The sequence below is a fragment of the Haemaphysalis longicornis genome, unplaced genomic scaffold, assembly GCF_048455015.1.
Source record: "Haemaphysalis longicornis isolate Haplotype H1 unplaced genomic scaffold, Haemaphysalis longicornis Haplotype H1 scaffold_1, whole genome shotgun sequence".
NCBI lineage: Eukaryota > Metazoa > Arthropoda > Arachnida > Ixodida > Ixodidae > Haemaphysalis > Haemaphysalis longicornis.
The window spans coordinates 419,149,960-419,169,537 of NW_027526203.1; the positions used below are offsets into that span (position 1 = coordinate 419,149,960).

Sequence of the window (19,578 nt, forward strand, 5' to 3'; positions counted from 1 at the left end):
GTGCCGGCCGTCATTACTTTTCATACAAGGCGGGGCAGAATAAAGCTTTACCCTGCGCGTTTCCTGTTGTACTTGGCTCTTTACTTTGGAATGTCCTTCGTTCCACTTTTCTTTTTTTCATTTTATTTTTATGGACCTTGCCTACGCGATGACGGATCTTGTTCGCCCGTTCCATTTCGCTTTATCGCCTGAGCTGTACAACTTTTGGTTTTCTTTCCTGTTTCCTGAATGTGGCGCGGTTTTTTTCCTCTGTCAACTCTTTGCAAGTAGACTGGGCATTTCATATTTCGCGTACTAAACGTAGGAAAAGTGCACCTCAACGACTCGTCGGCAATGCCACCTCAAGATTTGATTTAATCGATGGGCCGTGGTTCCCATTTCTACCCTTAAAACCAATGCAACATGTCAAATATATATATATATATATATATATATATATATATATATATATATATATATATATATATATATATATATATATATATATATATATATATAAACCTCACTGATGCTTGCGTGCGAAGATTGTGGTAGTTTCCTTTTTTTTTTTTTTTAGTGGGCAGGATTGTTTCCGTAACAATGCGGAATGCGGGGTCTCCATCAGCTGGATTCAGCTTCAAGCGATCGACGCCAAAAAGTCCGCGCCAAACGACTTCCCCTAATTAGTTGGTCGAGACACGTGCGAAAGTTATTTCAGATTTCGCGGCCGAATCACCCTGCGGAGCCGCCTTGCCCGTGAAATGCGGGCAGCCACAGGCGTGTGGATGCGGCGCCTCTGGCGAGCTGACCGCAACGCGCCGCGCGGCTTCGGTCTTCGTTAGCGCTCTGAGCGAAGCTCGTTAATTTAGCGTCGAGCGTGTCGGCCCTGTAGCGACCGGCGAGAAGCAAACTCTGTGTGCGCCGCCCCAATTAGTGGGCAGAAACGAGCGCGTCCGGTCACTGCCGCCGAGCGCAAGTGGGACGCGCGCGCACCACGGGCCGGTCGGATTAATAGGCGCTTGAACCGGGGGTTGTCCTCTCGGCTGGCCGCATTCCCGCCCTTTGGCTTCCTGGTTTTAAGCGTTTGCCTGATGAAGTTACTACCTAGTTACACCGGTGTAGCCGGTTTAAGTACAGTAAACAGTACATAATATGCGACAGTAATTGCCGTGGTCTAGCGCGGCAAGTATATATATATATATATATATATATATATATATATATATATATATATATATATATATATATATATATTTACAAAGCTCTGAAAGCCCTGTAAAATTTTCCCTATGCATATGTTTGACGTCTGACGTTTAGCTCGGGAAAACCTTGGTTCGCGATCTCATTTCTTTCGCATCTGCAGCATTGGAAGCCCATTTCCGTGCCCTTGATTGACTCGCCATTTGGAACTGTGTTCCGTCCCCCGAGCGAACAGACGTCCATTCCGCGGCGTCCGCCTAGGGAGCGTGGGAGGCCTTTGTTCTTCGCAGCCCTTCGTCGTCTGCGCTCTTTCCGGAAGCATGTTTTGATGGAGCACTGCTTCGTTCAACAAACGGCCCGTCGCGTCATGGCGCTCGGACGGGTGTGTGTGCTCCTGTTTTCACTGTGGTCTGCTGCAAGCCAGATTGCATTTTAAGTCGTAGTGCTCACGGAGCGTCGTACGAGCTCTAATTCACGCAACCAATCACGTAATTCCAGTTTCCTAGGGCAATTGCGTGTATACTACTTACACGACGTATACTCGCATCGGTGTTTGCGGAAGTTTCGTCCATCCGTCCATCTGTAACACCATCCGTGACACCGTTGGATCATCCTCTGTTCATTGCGGAATACATATTACGGTTGAGCCTTGCCCCTTCGTTTTATGTTTGGTGTTGCACCAGTTTGTTTCATTTCGAGATCTGATGACTTTGAAGTCTTCGGCAGAACGGCTTGTATGTGCGCAGCTGGGGCGGCGTTCTATTCTTTTTTTGTCGGCAATTTCAAACCGCCGCCACGGGCCGAATCCTAATGCGATGAGAATACCGCGAAGCGGCTCGTTCTTGTTGTCCTTCCCCTGGGCTGCTGAGTTGGTATCTCTCCCTTCTCATCGCGTCGAGGAAAACTGCCTCGCTGGCATCGGGAAGAAGCTGGTAACAGCAGGCTGTTTTGTCGATGACGGACGATTAAGGTACGGCATGTTTAAGGCGTGTATGGCCTTGTTTTACCTTTGCCGCGACGACAAACGAGTACTGAGTTTAGCCGAATGGCAGAGCTGCGTCAGCAGAAGGTAAAGCGAAAACGGACTGAGGAAAGCAAACGCCCACAATGCCATCTCGGCTGTGACATTTCACAGCGTAAAACATCATGCTTGCATTGTGTAATGTGACAGTTCCGACCCCATTTTTTTTTTTTACTTCAATCGTATGTTGGGTCTCGCCATTGACGTTATTGGCTCCTTTGATCGCAGCGATCGGTTAACCTAGTGCGCTGCAGTGAAGCTGGCCCTCGGGGAGGTCTAAAGGGGATCATGGAGACAAAACACGCATTTGGTTCATTCAGACCGCGTTGTCGCACTGCCCCTTCAACATTGCTTGCAGCGGTTACCGTTGATCATACATTCTGTGCTTGGTCGGCGAAGGGCGCCCTTGCTGGTGCAAGGAGAGCATTCCTGCGGAGCAGAACAGCTTGTTCTCTGCTTCGATGGGACTTTTGGGGAAGAATTTCTTGGTCACTCAGGGGGAGTTGTGTCAGGAAGCGCTTAGAAGGAGGATTGTACCCCCCACATTGAGGATGTCTGGTGCAAGGAGTCGTGTCGCAAGTAGGAGCGGTCTTTCCTCGGTCATCCCCAACGTGCGGATAGTTACTACTCCCTGCACATGTCCGTTATGCATTGCGAGCAAGCGTTCAACTCCGTGGAAGCCGTGAAGTGTTGGGAGACCAGTCAGCAAGCGGACTAGCATTCTTTTCTTTACGACTATACAAAGGGTGTACGGGCGGGATAATCATTCATACGAAGAGTGAGGAGTTCCTCGTGAAAAGAAAGAGCGCCAAACATGCAAATATCGTCTGCGCGAATTACAACCTTTATCGACGGGTTATTTGGCAGGTTTGATTGGTAGAAGCCAGGCCTAGCAATGTTTGAGCCATGTGAGACTTTCGAACGACATTATCTTATTGAGAGTGTCCGGAGAAGACCTGCAAAGAGTAATTGAAGCACAAGCATGGATGAAGACCGCGCAGTGCTGCCTCGTCTTCGTGGGGAGGGCATCCGAGCCCAAATTAATAGAAAGACGTACATTTGGGCTGGGCATGCAAGCGACTTAATAAAGTTGCACTACCCGGGTAAGATCATTGCAACCGGGGGAAAACTCGGTTAAAGGGAGAAGAGACTTCCGGGGCTTCGGATGACGCAGGGTAGAGCCGGTTAACCATCGACATGAATAGGCGCTGAAACCCCTGCACTGCTTGGGCCCTGTGAACGCCATCTTGCGTGGTGTTTTTGTGCACAGCAAGCCTCGTGCACGCGCACGTTAACACGTGTAAAAGTAAGGCGCAGGAGTAGGTGGCAGACCCAGGCCGCCCCCGGCGACGAGGGTCCTCGCCCCGCGCTGATCGCTTATGGTTCGGAGCGCCCAACTTCTCAATTCTGCCCGCGCTGAAACGCAATTCATTACCCGGGGGGATGGCTGGCCCACGGGTGCGGCCTAATGAATTCCTGATGAGAAGGCTAGCGTCGAGGGAAACGGTGGCGGCCCGGGAGAGCGCGTGCAGTGGAGGACGCGTGAGCGCCGGGGATCGAATTATGACAGTTAACGCGAGCAGATAGTTGCTTCGAGGCGAACGGAGGCTTTGCCGAAAACATCTCCCCTTGTGCCGCTCCGGCGCAGTGCCGTCGACGTCATCCCAGCGTCATCGATTGGGGTGGGAGAAACCTTCTTCAAATATTGACATTCGATCGCTGGAGGCCCCGAGCGAACCCCTCGGTTTTCCGCTCTTGTATTTCGCGCTTCCTCGCCAGTACGCTGCCCCCCGTACACTTCCCCCACTGGGAGCGGAATTACGGCTGTGCGCCGGCGAATTTCCAAATAACGCCGAGGAACGGCACTAAGCCGAGTGGAATTTGAGAGTGGCTGGGCGGGTTCCAATTAGCGACTCTTCAGTTTTAACCGAATTAGTCCGGCCAAGCTTTGTACGGAAATTACGTTTCGGATCCCGCGCCAGTGGCGCGCCCAAGATGGGCAGGCCCTCGCACGCGCTGTCGGCGGTCGCCCTCTTTACCGGCAAGCGCATAACGGGCTCTTCCGCATGCAAGTGCTGGGCCGATTGCGCCAAACTGCGCCACGATGCAACTGCTGCTTCATGCCGTACCAAATGATCTTTGGGAGCAAAACTTCGCCACACTTGCGCCAATAAGAACGCCCGTGTGGACGGGCGTGGCTAATAAAAACAACAAAATTCATATTGTTGGACTTGCGGATGCGCATATGCATTGCGATATTCGATATGTGCTGCCCCGGGCTACTGCCAAGTTCTGGATTCCGCGCCGTGTTCCCCTTAAAGTATGTTCCCGCGCGCTACGCGCGATGTACGCAGTATGTAGCGCACATTCTTACATGCTGTAACCTTCTGATCGTGTATAACACGGGAGTCGGTTTTCATTTCACCGTATCAAATCCCAACGCCAACCCATGAGATGTTTCCCGCACACATTTATTTCGCTCGCTCACACCGAAGATCATCTCTTCGGTGCAAGCAGGAGCGGTTTCTCAAGCGTTTCTCAAGCAGGTGCTGCTTGAGAAACGCGTCTCGAGAAGTAGCAAAAAAAAAAAAAAAATCGCGCGAAATGCTTTCGCTCGCCGGCAGGATCGCTTCAAAGCAGTGCTCCTTCTCATTTAAAGAAAATCTCGCTAACGCGTTGCAAGTGACCCCTCTTTGATGCAGATTTTCCCTTGCCATGCTTATGAATAAGTTCAAGTGTTGGGGACAGCACAGCTTGGGAATATAACAAAGCTTTCTGCACGAAGAGGAACAACTGTTATCTCCTTCTGTTAGAGCGTTGCCTTTTAAAAGTGCCTGGGTGAATTTCTTACCCGAAATGTACCAGGTTTTGTACGTCGGCTGCTTTTGAAAGTGCGTATAGATTATTCTGGTACACTGGTTAAACATTGGCGCCTGTCCTATCTCTTTCGCGCGTTTTTCTGTTCGCGCTGTGTTGAATGAGACATGGGTTATGTAGCCGAGCAACGTGCGCTTAATACTGTGCTTGGAGTCCTTCATTTCATCAAAAGCTCCCATAGCTGCTCCAAACTAGCATTTTTCCTGCTCCGATGCCTGCTGCAAAATGTGAAATACCGCTCCCATCACTGCGCACGACAACGATTGGCGTTCCGTTGCAGCTGGATTCTGTGGCGACAGACCAGCTGTCAGCCGTTCGGGGAACCTTTTGTTGAATTTATTATAGTCCGGGTACTTCTGTTCCGTGCCAGTAGTGACTAAAATAACGACTGCTCCCAGAGTGCGGCTTGAACTTCGGCGGCCATGAAACGTTGCCATCGGAGTAGGAAGGACGATTCGCACAATTCAGCTCTTAAGAGGTCAGTAGGTTTCATATGAAATGAAAACTGTCGTTGGTGTCCCACTATCGTTTTGTCTCTCACAGCGCTTGTTGAATTGCATAGTGTGTGGATCGGTACTGGTAACGCAATCAAGCCGGGTTTCAGTAATGGCGTAGCCCGGTTATTGACCGTGGTTCTGCTGAGCGATTACTGCACGCGTGTCATTTTACTTTGGCAGAACGTGGCTCGCGGGGTAATTGGAGTCGCTCGATCCTCGCGTTAGCCTGGACTGGCGATCGATTTAGACATTCTACTCTTTGCGCTCGTGAAGTTTCGTTGAAAATATTTACAGATAACTGTGCGGGTCGCCGTGCAGTTGTGCAGTGCCTTGAAATAACGCGTGAACGTTTCTCACTTCTAATTGCTAGGCAGCCAGTGCACAAGTGTAAATTACTATATCCAGCCACCACTTTGTGTACTTTTGTGTGCTGCGCGGGTAATTTGTTTTTCGACTATTAGTTAAAAAAAGGCGCACGGAAATTCCCGGACTTTTACGAACGAATTCGTGAAGAAACAACACACACACACACACACACACACACACACACACACACACACACACACACACACACACACACACACACACACACACACACACACACACACACACACACACACGCACGCACGCACGCACGCACGCACGCACGCACGCACGCACGCACGCACGCACGCACGCACGCACGCACGCACGCACGCACGCACGCACGCACGCACGCACGCACGCACGCACGCACGCACGCACGCACGCACGCACGCACGCACGCACGCACGCACGCACGCACGCACGCACGCACGCACGCACGCACGCACGCACGCACGCACGCACGCACGCACGCACGCACGCACGCACGCACGCACGCACGCACGCACGCACGCACGCACGCACGCACGCACGCACGCACGCACGCACGCACGCACGCACGCACGCACGCACGCACGCACGCACGCACGCACGCACGCACGCACGCACGCACGCACGCACGCACGCACGCACGCACGCACGCACGCACGCACGCACGCACGCACGCACGCACGCACGCACGCACGCACGCACGCACGCACGCACGCACGCACGCACGCACGCACGCACGCACACTGATATGCTCTATCAGCGATGGGCTCCTCCATTTGAAAGCGCTGTTCCATCTCATTCCATCTTTAAAACATGCCGGCCACCAGGTGCGGGAGAGTGAGAACGCTTTCTGCGCGTCGCAACGTAACATTTTTTCGGCGCAATCGGTACACTGTAACAGCCACCCCTGTCAGTGCTGTGCTGGCCGGCGTCTCCGTACATTTTTTCGCAGTGATCGCTCGTTCCGTTCGTGCCCCGTAGCGCGCAATATGGCGCCCCATTGTGGCGCGACGCCCGGAAACATCGATCATGCCAACTTGGCTGCAGCCCAGTGACAGGTAATTGGATCATACCGGACGATTAAAGTGCGGCGCAGCTGCTGCTGCCACCGACCCACTTCGTTGCGCCGGGACCTGTCCACGCCGCAGCGCCCTCGCTCCCCGCACATGGTGGCAGCAGCGACCAGCTGCCGGGGAGGAGGCCTTCTGTTGCGCGCTCGGGTCTAGTGTCCGCCGCCAGAAGATGCGGCGTCAGAGCAGTTCAAAGGGAATGACTGAGAGTAACGGCTTCATGCCTCCGCTAAATCTTGTCCTCGAGGCCGTCAGTGTAGAATCTCGGCTGTCCTTCTTGGGCTCCGAGACGTACGGAAGAAACTGGCCAACGGTGAGACTTTTATTCAGGAGACAGTCGAAAAGCTCGGCCACTTTCTTCGCTTTCCTGTCCTGCGTGCGGTTCCTTGTCGTGTCGTTTCCGTCCTTGGATTCTTCTCGCCTGTGTTTCAACGCCCGCAAATTCCTCTCTCGTGTGTGATTGTGGGGTTTACGCGCCGAAGCTGCACCTGGGCGATGAGGCGCGCCGTAGTGGAGCGCTCCGGATGAATTTTGACCACCTGTGGACCTTTAGCGTGGGTCGAAATTTGGACACACGGGCGTTTTCGTTTTTCGCCTCCGTCTGAAAAGCAGCCGCCTTGGCCGGCATCCAACCCGTGTCCTTAAGCTCGGCAGCACCTCGGCGGGCTTGCTCTCTTCCGAAACGACTGGTTGGCTTTAGATGTGCTGCTGTCAGGCAGACCATAAATCGACTTTGACAGTGTGCTTTCCCATAGAGCCGAGCGAACCTACTTGCATCAGTGTTGTCGCATGAAGTTCCCTGGTGGTGCCGGCGCAGTGGTGTCAGTCAGGACTGGACGTGGACGGTATTTTGGGAACCTGAGGTACCAAATGTATCGTTCCGCCAGCTGCCGTCGTGCCTGTTCCGGCTACGTGCTGCGAGGATGCGTCGGCGTGTTGAACTAGCACGCTGTGCTTTGTCGGGTACTTGCACGCCTAAAAGCCACGAGCCACGCCCCTTTGTGACGAGCGGGCACGTACGCAGGGAGCTACCCTTGTTAGCTCCCCAAGTACCGAGTGATGACGCTTGAGGCATGTGGCGAGGGCAACAAATGAAACGTTAACGAGAAATCGTGGGACTCGAACACGCGCATTTTTAGGTTATTGTTCGTCGGGGCGGAGTCATCGCCTAGAACGGGTGAATTCAGAAAGGGTGGATTTAGAAAAATGAACATTGTTGTCGTGTGGCTTTCACACGAACGAAATCTTGTATTCTGGAATGCTTTATTCTATTCTCTTTTTTTTTCCGGGCTCGCTTCGCTTACAGCTGGCTTTTTTCACGTTTTTATGGCCCCACAGCGCCGGCCGCGCCTGACATCGGGTGAGGTAGTCATCTCGCTACAGCGGCTATAGCCGGCGTCGAGAACTGTTAACTCGACACGTTCGTTATGTTACGTCATCCATTTCCCCGAATATAAACTGGGCTTGTCTGTGTTCGGTGGCAAAAATGCATAACAAGTCGTGACGGCAGAGCGGTAGGAAGGGTGAACGTGCCGAAGTAACTTGCGCAGCGAATTCTTGAGCGCGGGGTGCCTCCTATTTATATTTTTAGTCACTCACTTCTTCGGGGCTCGTCTTGGATAGTTACCACCAATCCGGGTTTGAAAAGTGGCGGCGTGGCAGCACAAGTAGATGCAGTGTGTTTTTCCGACTCGTTGCGTACGTTCCGCGTTCCTTCTCGGCCGCGAAGCGGGAGCAAGAAAAGATGACGTCGCTGCGCCCATTGAGCGGGAGCCGCGGAGGGGAGGGGGCCGCTTTCAGGGCGGGCGCACAAAAGTCGGCGGCGTAAAACCGGGGAGAAGAAACGACGTTATTTCGAGGTCCTTCCTTTTGTGTGTTTCCCGGCCGTTTCTCCGTTGTGTGGATCGGTCAGATAAGAGGCAGATTGCTTCCTGGCAGCCGCAGAGTTGAACGACCGTCCAGGAATGCCTCGTGGCGCGCAGTGCCGAGCAGCGCCGGGGCTTTCCCATTTATGCCTCCTGGAAACAGTTTTTCTGCGAGTTTGGCCGCCAGGACCAATGGTCTGGCAACGGGGCGGGATCAGGGGCGCACCTCCGTTCGAAGCTGCCCGGGGTCCCGGCATCCCGGCCGCTTGTATAGCGGCCGAGTACCGCGCGCTTGCCTAATCGGGAAGCAAACATTGGTCCACGGCAGGGACAAGTGTACGGGCGGATTACTCTCGTCTCATCTCATCCTTACTTCCCACAGGTTCAAGATCGTAAAGAGGAGATCGGGGGACAGAAAGGAAGAAAGAAAGGCGTACATTCATCCCCGCGAAGTAAAAACAGATCGACATGAATAGCAATACTGTCGCAGGTCGGTGTTGCAATGCCGAGGCACGCAGTGATGGTCCGTTACGGATATATCGGATGGAAGGTTATGGACATATCAGGAAGAAAATGTTTCTACTCGGTTGATATACGTGAAGGAAATAAAATGGAAGAGCGACAAAATGGAATTTCAATAACCTGCTATGGTAAATCTTAAAGTGCAGGCTTAGGGGACAGTTTTATCCGCGTTCTGTCGACAGCCTTCTCTGGGGTGGTAATGATGGCGTTTTTTTCCTCCCCACTGAAGTGACGCTGTAGGTGTACTTTTAGTCAGACAAAACAAACCTTGCGGTTGTGGACAGTATCAAGCTACGGCGTTAAATTTGAAAGGCGAGGAACCCCAGACGGAGGCAACGTATTTCATGCTGGACGTCCCAACGTTTTACACGTTGTGATTTAATAGTTTGAATAATAATACTTCGAGCTTTCGATCTTTGCTGGCTAATTTACATCAAACCAAAATAATATAGGTGGGAAAATATCAAGCTGGAAAATGATTGAGAGACGCTTATGGCGTAAACGGGTTCGAATTCCCATGGAACGACATCTCGAGTGGATTTTCAGGCCAGGTCTTGCACTGCGGTTACCTTGATGAACGATGGATGGGAGTTCAGGACACGATTCTCGGCGAATCCTTTCCCTTCTCTGCGTCGACTTAACAACGCCTATTGGTCGTACGTGTGAGCTGTAACCGGCGATGCAAAGCGCAGCTAGCTTCGCTCACAGTCGTCTCGCCATTTAGAGTGAACGGGACAAATAAAAAGAAGGGACGTTTCCGGGCTCTCTCCTTTGAACGGGCTCCGTGGCCGTGTCTTCGCATCGAGCCTATGCGCTACCGATTAGTTTTGTCCGAAGGACTCTGGTTTTGTCTTGCGCTTTTGCTGCTTCAGTCCATTTGGCAGCGCTTGCAAGGCCCCATGTTAGGTAAATAATAACGCGAGGAATGAACAATTTTTAATGGCGGCGCCGTGGATTTTATTAATTTTTTTGGAGGGGGGGGGGGGGGGGGCTATCGCTGAACAAAAAGACGAGATACAAATCTCGCGCAGTTAATAAGCTACTCAGTGTGATCATAGTAAACAGGCGGCCATTAAAGAGAAAGTCTCATCGTGGAAACTTCGAGCACTTACTGCGTACCTCGTGCTGTGGAGAAAGGGGAAAAAAGGGGGTTCCTCCTGCAGTCCGCAGAAAGACTGGAGGACGAATTCATGAAGGAGCTAAGTTTCTTATAACCAGTGTAAGAATTTCTGCTAGTTCCAACGTACATCTGTATGTGGCATCGTTAGGGCATACTGTGCTAACGAACTGCCACTTTTTTTCTTTATATTGATTACCTCTGTACTCGCCGTGGTGGCTCAGTGTCAAAGGCGAAGTTTTGTTCATGAGTACTAGGTCGTGGGCTCGATTCCCTGTCATGACGACCGTTTTTTTTTTTTTTGACGGAGGCGAAGAACGGAAGGGACCTTGTGTACGAGGTGTAACTTCGGTGCGTCAACCTCCATTCAAACTATTTAATTCCCCACTATGCTCCCGTTATTTTATTTTTCTTCGTCGGCCAATGCCTTGCTCGAGTGTACGCAGATAAAGAAATAATTTACATTGCCTCGGCTTTTTTTTCTTCTTCTTCTGTGTGCGCTGCGGTCGTGTTTGAGCTGAGCAGATAGCACCGTGCCGAGATTTATTCGAGCCCTAGATATCACGAAAGTGCATGCGCCCTGGTTTTCTCAGCGCCAGCACGCACTAGGAAAAAAATATGTATCTAAAAAGAAGGGTGCGTGTAGTATACGGGAAGAAAGAGGGGCTGGGAAATCGAAAGAAAATAGGAGAAAGAATGCCGCCGCCGGCCTGTTTAATGCCGGGGGAGAAATTTATGCGCGGCCTTGCGTTTCCTACCTGTTAACCCATTTAAAACCGGCTAACCGGTTTTGCCGGCAAGGCACTCTTATAAAATACAAAGTCGGCTCCGAAAGGCTTACGAGGAGGAGGCCCAAGTGGGCGTCAGCTGGAAAGAAAGACACGCAGAATTCCCCGCTGAGCGCTGGCGAGGCCACACCGTCGCGTATCGCGTTTTGTGCCCAAGTGGCTGGGGAAAAAAAAAAAAAAAAGGAAAAAGAAGGGGTTTAGCGGCAATTGGAAGACTGCGATGTTGCGGAGGTTCATCGACGCTCTGTTGCCGAACCTGCCACATTACATGCTCGTCGAAATATGGTCGGGCTGGCTGAGAATGGCAGCCGAAATTCTTCGCTTTGGTCGGGCTGACTGAGAATGAATTCTCGGAAAAGTGAAGACGAATGGTGGCTGATTTCATTAGATTTTGGTTCAGAATCCTCATTCGGGGTATTATTCCCTCTCTTCTGTTTCTCCTTCGATTGTTGCTGCTGATGTCACCCTGCATCGCTCACATCAGTGGGTGTGCATCGTCCCGAGAATTCTCGCTGCTGGTCTGCTCGCGGTTGTACCGCGCCGCGCAGCCCGGAGTGGGCGAGGAACTTTGTACGTCAGCGCTACGCTGCCTGTAGGAGGTGACGCGGGCGTCATGCGCGCATCTTGAAATGCCGCGCACGTTGCCCGGCTCGCGCTTCGCGGGCGTTTCAGATCGGGCGATGGCGTAATCTTGCCCCGATTCTGCTAATAACATCGCGACAAGCCAGAGACGAAGACACAGCGCGCCGGTAATGCACGGGCATTGAGTTCCCAGATAGCGCTGGTTCTAGCACTCCGTATGCTCCGTGTCTTCCGTAGTTACCGTGTTGACCGGGGCCCGACTGGGCAGTTTCGCATCCGGTAAGGTGGATTAGTTCTGCGGGCGGGCCCTCGCCTGGCCCGCGCATTCGTTACAATGGGGGGGTCCTCCTCGCCCTTCGCGCGCGCGCAGGCGCAGTCGGGCCCCGGTCAACACGGTAACCTCGGAAAACACAGAGCATATACGGAGCGCTAAAACTCTCCGTTGGGAGCCCAATCTCGTTCCCGCGAAGTGGGTACGAATGTAGGAAGCATCCCACATTTGGCGCGTTTCCCGTCACGGTTATGAGCGTTGGCCCTCTCGAGAGTAGCGGGCTCGCGTGTGTGTGCGCGGCATATCCCCGGCACTGAAGACACTGTAACGGGGGCCCCATGGCGATGGCGGCAAGTGCAGTGCTGGATGTGACCGGCGTGCTAATCTCTTTCCGCCTCGCGAGGAACGCGGCGACAGGAGAGGGGCCGGCCGTTACTTGCGTGGCCCCCTCGTCATTAATGATGCGTGGAGCATCGCAACGTATACACTGCCCACATGTACCGCGTGTGGCCTCTGTCATTTCGATGGGCGATCCGGCCGCCGCCCGCGCGTGTCCTCTTTCCATTGTTTCTGCTCGGCGGAGCCCAGGTGCCTCTTCGTCTGCCTTCGCCTCTTGCGCCCGTGCTCGCTCACTGGCCACCCAAACCGAAGCTTGGCGGGATTTAGCAGCGCCAGAAAAACAAAAGAAAGGAAGAAAATGCCCGACGCCGGACCTCTTTATACCCGATCGGTTAAGATCGTGACGGAGTATAATTGCCCTCGATATGATCGCAAATATTTGCAGCTGTTGGGTAGTGCATGGGAGAGGCTGAAGTGAAAACTAACACGATGATGATGATGATGAAATTAGCCCTCCCCGGCACTGGTGTTGTACCCGCAGTCCGTTGTCGCGCCGTCCGTTTCCCATTCGCCATTCACGCTGCGAACGCAAGTGACAGGTACATCTACTTAAGTCGCCGTGACGTCGCTTCTCCGGACGGAGCGAGGTATGCCTGACCGCGAATGCCTTGTTCAGCATCGAGGAAAGACCTCTTTCCTCCATGTGGTTTAGCTTTGCCGATCGGGGGAGGGGAATTGGGGCGCACTTGAACTAGCGCTCCCACGGCTACAGGGCGCTTCCCTCCCCCACCCCCGTTTTGCCACTCTTTTCCCCTTTCCCAAGAGGCCAGCCAGGGTCCGCCCCCTGGCGCCGATGGGCAGTTACTTTCGTGATATGTTGTTACGAAAGTGCGCCACTGCGAAAAGAATGCGAAGCTGGCGCCGCGGACTCGTCGTAATCTAGTCTGTCGGGGGCGTTATTCGGGTTGCGCTCTACCGTTGTTCTCCGTGGATGCAGAGGCGTGCGCGCGGCCAAAACGGAGCTGCCGCTGCCGCTGCGGCGAAGTTCGGAACGTCCGCAAGTTGCGCAACCCTGTTTTCGCGACGGGGCACATATTTTTCGCCAGGAAACGGACGGCTGTCCAATTATTACGTGGCCCTATATATAGCAGGCTCGCATCTGCCGGCGTATTTGCAACCAGCGCGGCCGCGGCGCTCAGCCTGGCAGCTGCCCTTTTCCTTACGTCACGAACACTAGGAAGACGGGTCTTGGCAAGAGCCGATTGCATTTCTTGTCGACCCTGCAGTGAGCTTGTTAAAAGGAGAATGGCTTATTCGGCGCTGAACTGGTGGGCCTCTGCAGGAAGTTGCTTGCCTTTTCGGTTTTTTTTTTCGGCGAAATTTCTGGCTTGCGGTAGCTGGCGATGTACTGAACGTTTGCGAAAGGGGTGGGGGGAGTTGGTTTATAAAGCGCCGCCAGACAATACAGTTTATCCTAGTGTGCTGTCGATAGGAGCATCTTTTTCTTTGGCGTGCGTGTGGATAAGCTCAGCTGCACGAATTATTTCGACAGCATTATACAGCCATGCGAGTTGTATAAAACTTAAATGTGGCCCTCTACTCTTATCGGGGGGGGGGGGGGGGGGGAGAATTCTTGGAGGGACGACAATTTCGTTCGCTCGCGAGGAAACTGGCGCGCTTTTAATGATCTTGTTGCTGCAGCGTTATCCGCGCTGCCTGCACATTGCGCGGACTCGGCCCCTCATGAATACGGGGAATGAGCGCGTGCAGGAGAATCAGACGGCGATTCCTTTTAGCTGAATACTCTCTGGAAAATGAATCGTTAAGTTAGCTTCATGAATAAATAGCCGGCCTGTTTGCATTTCTGAGCCGTTCCCGGCGCACCTCGCTGCAGCGCGCGTTGGGTAAATGATGGTCCCTGGCTGTTCTCATCGTAGGAAGCGCGATTGTATCTCTTTCGCACTCGCAGCTCTTTCGGGTCGCCATGGCAACGGAATTGCTTCGTTGTGCAGCCAGAAATGGCGTTTTTATGATCCGAGAAAAGCAGTCGAAGGCCTTTCCCTCCGCCACAACCCCCGCGGCCACCCGCCGCGATATCAAGACCCGCCTGCCGCGCTCAGCTCGCCGCTTCTACGGGGCTGGCGCACAGGTCGCTTTTCGGCTCACGCTCTCGCCTGGCGCCATCTGGCGACTCTTTCGGCAACTTTTAGTCAGTCGCCGCTCCATCCATGCGCTTGGCGGGCTAACCTCAGCGGTAACAAAATAGGTTCAGATAGCATCACCTAGCGTCACTAAATAAGCTACGCTTATTTATTTAGTGACGCTAGCATCACCGAAGCGTTCAAGTTTAGTAACTCGCAGCTCCTCATGCTGTTAGATTGCGGAAGCCTGCAGCGTCTTCTCGCGAAAGCCCTGGATGGTTAAAGTTACGTGCAAAGTACCCCCCCCCCCTTTCCCCGTAAAATAATTCGCGGGTTTTCATCCAAAAGCGATAAGGGGGTTGGGCGCACCGAACGTCACTTCTGTGACGAACGAGTGCGGCATTGTAGAATCTTACACCTGCTCAGCTAGTGTCCCCCATCTTTCCAGTGGGGTATGCATCTGCTCCTTTTGCCCCCTCGACCCTCGTGGCCGCTGACGAATGTGGCACGGCTTTCTCTTTTTCGGTGCAATAGCATTTTTTCACATAAAAGCAGATTTTATTCTTATGGCACGTGGCTGTACATCCGGTTTCAAGTAACTGAGTTCAATATGCTGCCGAAAAAAAAAATCTGAATAGCGACCGGCAGTGGCGTAGCCAGAAATATTTTTCAGGGTGTGTTTTATACCGCCGGTAAAAACATAAAAAGAAAGAAAACCTGCGCCCAAACACTACCTTAGTCATTCTTTTCTTATCACAGCAATTTTAATCCTCGTTTTTACATTTTGATATATCGTTTTGGTGTGTAAATAGCATGGGCGAGACATGACCGAAAGAGGGCAGGTGCGGATGTAAGCTCTGAAAATTTCGGGAAGTGTTCTGACACCGAAGCACCCACCTGGCTAGCGCCTGGCAGATGGGGCGCTGACAGCAAGTGGCCTCAGTACGTAACAAAGGTACATTCCTCAAGCACCATACCACGTCTTATGTGCATTGACATGACTGCAATGAAATCACTAGCAACTTTTGCATCTATTCTGAAAAACGGTTTCTCTCTGGAAGTTGCATGTTTATACGTCTGAAGGAAAGCACATAATGAGAATTAATTACTTAGCAAACCAAAGGAAATGTATGCATCTAATATATTAGGGACAATTTAAGTGGGTGCTCTGGAAGGGTTCCTCATGGGCATTTACGGCTTTTTAGCTGCAAAATTGTAGTCGAAGATGACACGGGTCATTGTGGTCCCGATATTGTTTCGACTGGAGATATGCTGGCAAAGGAAAAGTTTTCACGAGAACTATATATGGGTATAGTCATCACGTGAAGATGCAAGAGCAGCAATATTGCACCAAACACCGCTGCTAGGAAGTGCCATCTGCCCAGACAACGAAAAATTTTTAAGTGTCACAGGGAAACAAATGTATAACTTAGTTAAAGGGCACTGAGTTTGTCAAGCCCCTGTCTGTGGCTGCATTGTGTAGTCTTATGTAATTCCTTATCATTGGGTAGAAGTCTAGGTCCCTAGCTTATTTATAAAGCTGAAGGAGAATATATAAATGCCAGTTGCCCTTAGCGGTCACTATAGAGTTTCATACTAACACAAGGTGTTCAAACAATAGATAAGCATCTTTACGCCTTGTTTGTAGGCACTAAAACTTTGCATTAAGGTTGCATTTTGTTTTGTTTAGTTTAACATCAAGGTGGTGCAGCTCACCTGGTTATTTATAAACCGAATAAATATTTCCCCCTGTGGGAACGGTGACGGCCATTATGGAAAAATGACCCGTGGAATGGCAGTGCTACCTAACAAACCTGGTCATAGGACTCTTTTTATGGCAAAGTTAAGATGCCTGTGAGGGAGCGTAACCCAGTAGTCAGAGCTTTTTGGTGTGAGCAGATACGTCTTAGCCAGAAAATACATAAATCTGGATAGAATTGTGGTGGCAGGCCTGAATATTACACATGTATATGTGCAGACAAATTTTTTTACTGAAAAAAAAAAAGAAAAAAGAAAGGGAGATCGCTGCTGCTTAGTCAACCAGCTGAAGATATTTGGCCCTTCTTTCGAATTGCAGGCTGAGACATTTTTTTGGAGGCTCAATGTGAAGTTTGTGATGTCGTGCTTATTGGAATCGGTCTTTCATATCTTTACTTTGCATTGCAGCAACATTTTGTGTTTCTCGGTAATTTGTCTCTACAGCAATTTTTTTCTCCCTCTCTCCCCTCATTCCAGACTTTTCACACCCCAAGCTTCGGGGACGAGGAGTTTGAGATTCCTCCCATCAACCTGCAGAATGTTGGTGGACCTACGCATCCTGATGAAGCAGCTACAGCCGAAGTAGTCTATGGAACACAGGTGAGTTTGCAACGAGCAAGAGTGGCGTGAGGCATCTTCGTTCACTTTGCCACTAGCTACATTGCTGGTTCACCACGTGTGCGTGCATTCTGCAGCGTGCAGTGTTCACGTCATTCTGCGACTCCATTCATTTCGCACTAATGTGTTCCAGTTCACAATAGCATGGATGTTTTGAGATGTAATGATCCTTCAAGTATCTTCTGCTCCCCTCCCTGCTTTTTTATGTTGCTTTAGAATTTGCCATTTTCACGACATGTATTTACTGAGGCACGTGAAGGGAAAAAAAAAAAGAAATAAAGATAGATAGTTGGCTAGACAAGGCCCAGTTGAACCGCCAATTTGCTCAAAAACTGGGTATGTAAGTAGCCCCACGGGCACCCAGGACACCCCAAACATGTCTCACACAAGGCATTCAAGGACGGTTGGCAGTGATTCCTTCATGGTACAACAGAGACATATTTAGTGGGAAATTTCGCTCATTCTTTTGATAATGTGAGTGAGAAGCTGCAGTTTAAATGTAATTTTCAGCCCAGGGAGAACATGGTCGTTTATCCTCCAGTGATAGCCTAGCCTTGCTCGCCTTGCCCATCAGTGGAGTTGCCGAATGAAATGCGTAACTTTGCACAGGATGCCACGGCTTTACAAAATATATGGTTTGGCAATTACACTTGTAAATAGCAGCAGTTTTTGTATACAATCTCATATTTTAGGGTCTCAGTGCACTTTTTAGTGCTCTGAGTAGAATCAGCTGAGAAAGGAGTGCTCACGGTTCTCTTGCAGTCTGGCCAAATGGTCTCCCAGTCCAGCATGGCCATGGGGTCCCCGATGGGTGGTGGAATGATGGAGCCACCACTCTCGTACTCGGGACACCAAAGCCCCGCCGACATGTACCACCACTCTATGGGGATGCCACCGCCGTCACAGTCCATGCATTTACAAAGGTTAGTTGGGCTTTCCTAAACACTTGTTTACTGCATGCTGGCTGTGTTGCTTACAATGCCACCTAACTAAACGACACCCGTGCACCCAAGTGAAATGTGTTGGTGCTTTCTTATGCGCATGTCATGACCTTGTAAAAAAAAGCTTGCATGATGGCACCTCTCAAACTGCAACAAACCATTCCACGTACATTTACACATTCTGAGAATATAAGCTTTCATTTGTATGACAGATTGGCAACCGAGTTGCTTGTGCTTTAAACTGCGGATTACAGTCGAACCCCGCTATAACGAAACCGCCGGGGAAAGCTCAAAAATTCGCTTTTGCGGGAATTTCGTTGCCGCGAGAATGAAACATAAGCGACAGAAAAATCGGCAACAAGCCGAAAATTTATTTCCGGAACTCGGTTATATTACTTTGCGAGCCTTACCTTGCCGCAACTTCACAGCTCAGCTCTCACACTAGAAGTAGTGGTTATTTACTAGTCGTCTTGCGCGCCTACGGTATCGTGTCAAACCATCGCCTAGTTAGAGGAGGCGATGGTCAAACGCATCCAAAACATCCCGCGGGTTCGCCTTCTCTACACGACGCTTTTCTCCTTGGTCCTCAGCGCAAAGTATGTCAGAGCATGCAAGCGAAGTCCAGCTTCTGTGATTGACAAACTTTGCTATACAGCGGCACATCGTTGCTCCAATGCTTTTCACAAAGCTACGTGAGCACCGCTTTGTTGACGGCCAGAAAAGCCACAGCCGTCACCGTTTTGTTTTGCGTACGTGCGCCATAGAAGAGTGGCGTGCTCGCTTTTCAAAATGGTTGGGCAAGCTGCAGGCGGTCCCAAACTCGTCGGCGCTATCTTCCCTTGCTTCACTTGGGCCACTGACTGGGGCGATGATGGGTGCCTTATCTTGTAGCGATAAAAACTTCCTCCACTTTGGGGCTGGCTGAGGCATCTTACTGAGAACAAACGTGCCGATCGGCGCACACACAACCAACCTTCGAGCCACCTTACCCCCGCACTCTGTTCATCGTTCGCGGGCTAGAGTTGCTAGCGTAGCCCAAGCCATAGCCTCCTGTAGGCTATGCCTAGACTGACTACTATGCCCAAGCCAAAGCCGCGTCGTGAGTCATCATGTGTCGCTCCCTGGTGGTGTCGCTGCGAGGCTGCCTCCGCGGCCGCCTGCTGCATGCTATTTTTTGTAAAGAAATATGGCGGCCGCCATGCTAGCGTGCTCTGGCAAAAGTTTAAGCATTCGGAGTCCGAAAAAAATGTATTTTAGCACTTTTCGGACTCTCTTAGCCTCCAATAGGTAGGTAAATGCCGACTGGACTTGTAGCGAATTTCGTTAATGTGGGATCGCTTCCCAAAAAAAAAACATTTCGTTGCCGCGAGGTATGGAATACATGGGCATCTATGGACGTTCGCCGGGGATCCCAAAATATGTCGTTGCGGATTTCGTTGTCGCGGGGTTCGACTTTATAATCAAAGGGCAGTGCAAAAGTGAAAAGAATTGCAGTAACTGTGTAGCCAGGGCATCATTCATTCTTTGCTGCTACCTCTTGTTAAAACGTCTTAAGCTAGACCGCCATTTCTATCACCACCAAGAATTGCCATCACAAACTGCAGTGATTTCTAAAATACTAACAATGGGCTTGCAACA

The 19,578-nt window shown here is 51.3% G+C and overlaps 1 protein-coding gene across 19 annotated transcripts in view; it reads left to right on the plus strand.

Moving 5' to 3' along the window:
* The window catches only part of LOC144155616 (TOX high mobility group box family member 3-like), a 483,094-nt gene that overhangs the window by 446,600 nt on the left and 16,916 nt on the right, over positions 1-19,578 (plus strand). For all 19 annotated transcript variants that reach the window (XR_013319601.1, XM_077687166.1, XM_077687173.1 and 16 more), the window contains 2 exons: positions 16,859-16,981; positions 17,762-17,922. Coding sequence is in view for 18 of the 19 variants with exons in the window: in XM_077687166.1 (XP_077543292.1) it covers positions 16,859-16,981; positions 17,762-17,922 (284 nt within the window). In the remaining variant the exon portion in view is untranslated. The remainder of the gene's footprint in view (positions 1-16,858; positions 16,982-17,761; positions 17,923-19,578) is intronic.